At 41.6% G+C, this 796-nt stretch overlaps 1 protein-coding gene across 1 annotated transcript; it reads left to right on the plus strand.

Moving 5' to 3' along the window:
* Positions 1 to 212, plus strand: NEMAJ01_2413 (uncharacterized protein; the record flags this gene model as incomplete). The annotated part of the gene is made up of 1 exon (XM_047916249.1): positions 1 to 212. A coding segment is annotated over one exon (212 nt), but the record flags the coding sequence as incomplete, so codon positions are not given.
* Positions 213 to 796: the final 584 nt, after the last annotated feature.

The raw sequence follows: 796 nt of genomic DNA on the forward strand, positions 1-796 counted from the left end.
CGAAGAATTCTCTTAAGAGCATCCTCAGGAAGCTCGACTGCTTTATCGCGATTACTTCCTCGGATAATGTCAGCATATGCGCGGCAGAGGTCGCTCTCTACGTGAAGGAGTACCCGGAGGACTCCCGGGAGAGACTTGCGAAGATACTCCGGAGAATGCCCGGTGGGGGGAAGGAGTTTAGCGCTGAAGTCATGGGGAGAGTGCAGATCTAGCATGATTCTCGGGTGATTCTTGGGGTGATTCTTTAGGTGAGTCTTTGGATTCTTTGGATATTCTTCAGGTGTTCTTTGGATTTAAAATTTCAGATTATTCTTTGGATTTCAGATTCGGAGTTATTCTTTGGATTCTTTGGGTTCGGGTTATTTCGGTTTATTCTTTGAATGAATGTTCTTTGAATTTAAAATTCGGTTTATTCTTTGGATTTAAAATTCAGTTTATTCATTGGATTCTTTGGATTTAAAATTCGGGTTATTCTCTGAATTCAGTTTATTCTTTGGATTCGGGTTATTCTTTGGATTTAAAATTCGGTTTATTCTCTGAATTCGGGTTATTCTTTGAATTCGATTTATTCTTTGGATTCTTTGGACTTCAGATTCGGTTTATTCTTTGGATTTCAGATTCGGGGTTATTCTTTGGATTTAAATTTTCGGTTGAGGATGTCCCTGGGAGTTGGGCTCACTCTGGACTTTGCACCTGCTCCTGGGAATTCACATGTTACTCCGGGGATGGGAGGGCATGCATCCTGTGGAAGCACTCCCTGCGACTCCAGATATTTTGACGGTTATTCTTGTAGATC

Source organism: Nematocida major (genome assembly GCF_021653875.1).
Source record: "Nematocida major strain JUm2507 chromosome Unknown 893, whole genome shotgun sequence".
NCBI lineage: Eukaryota > Fungi > Microsporidia > Nematocida > Nematocida major.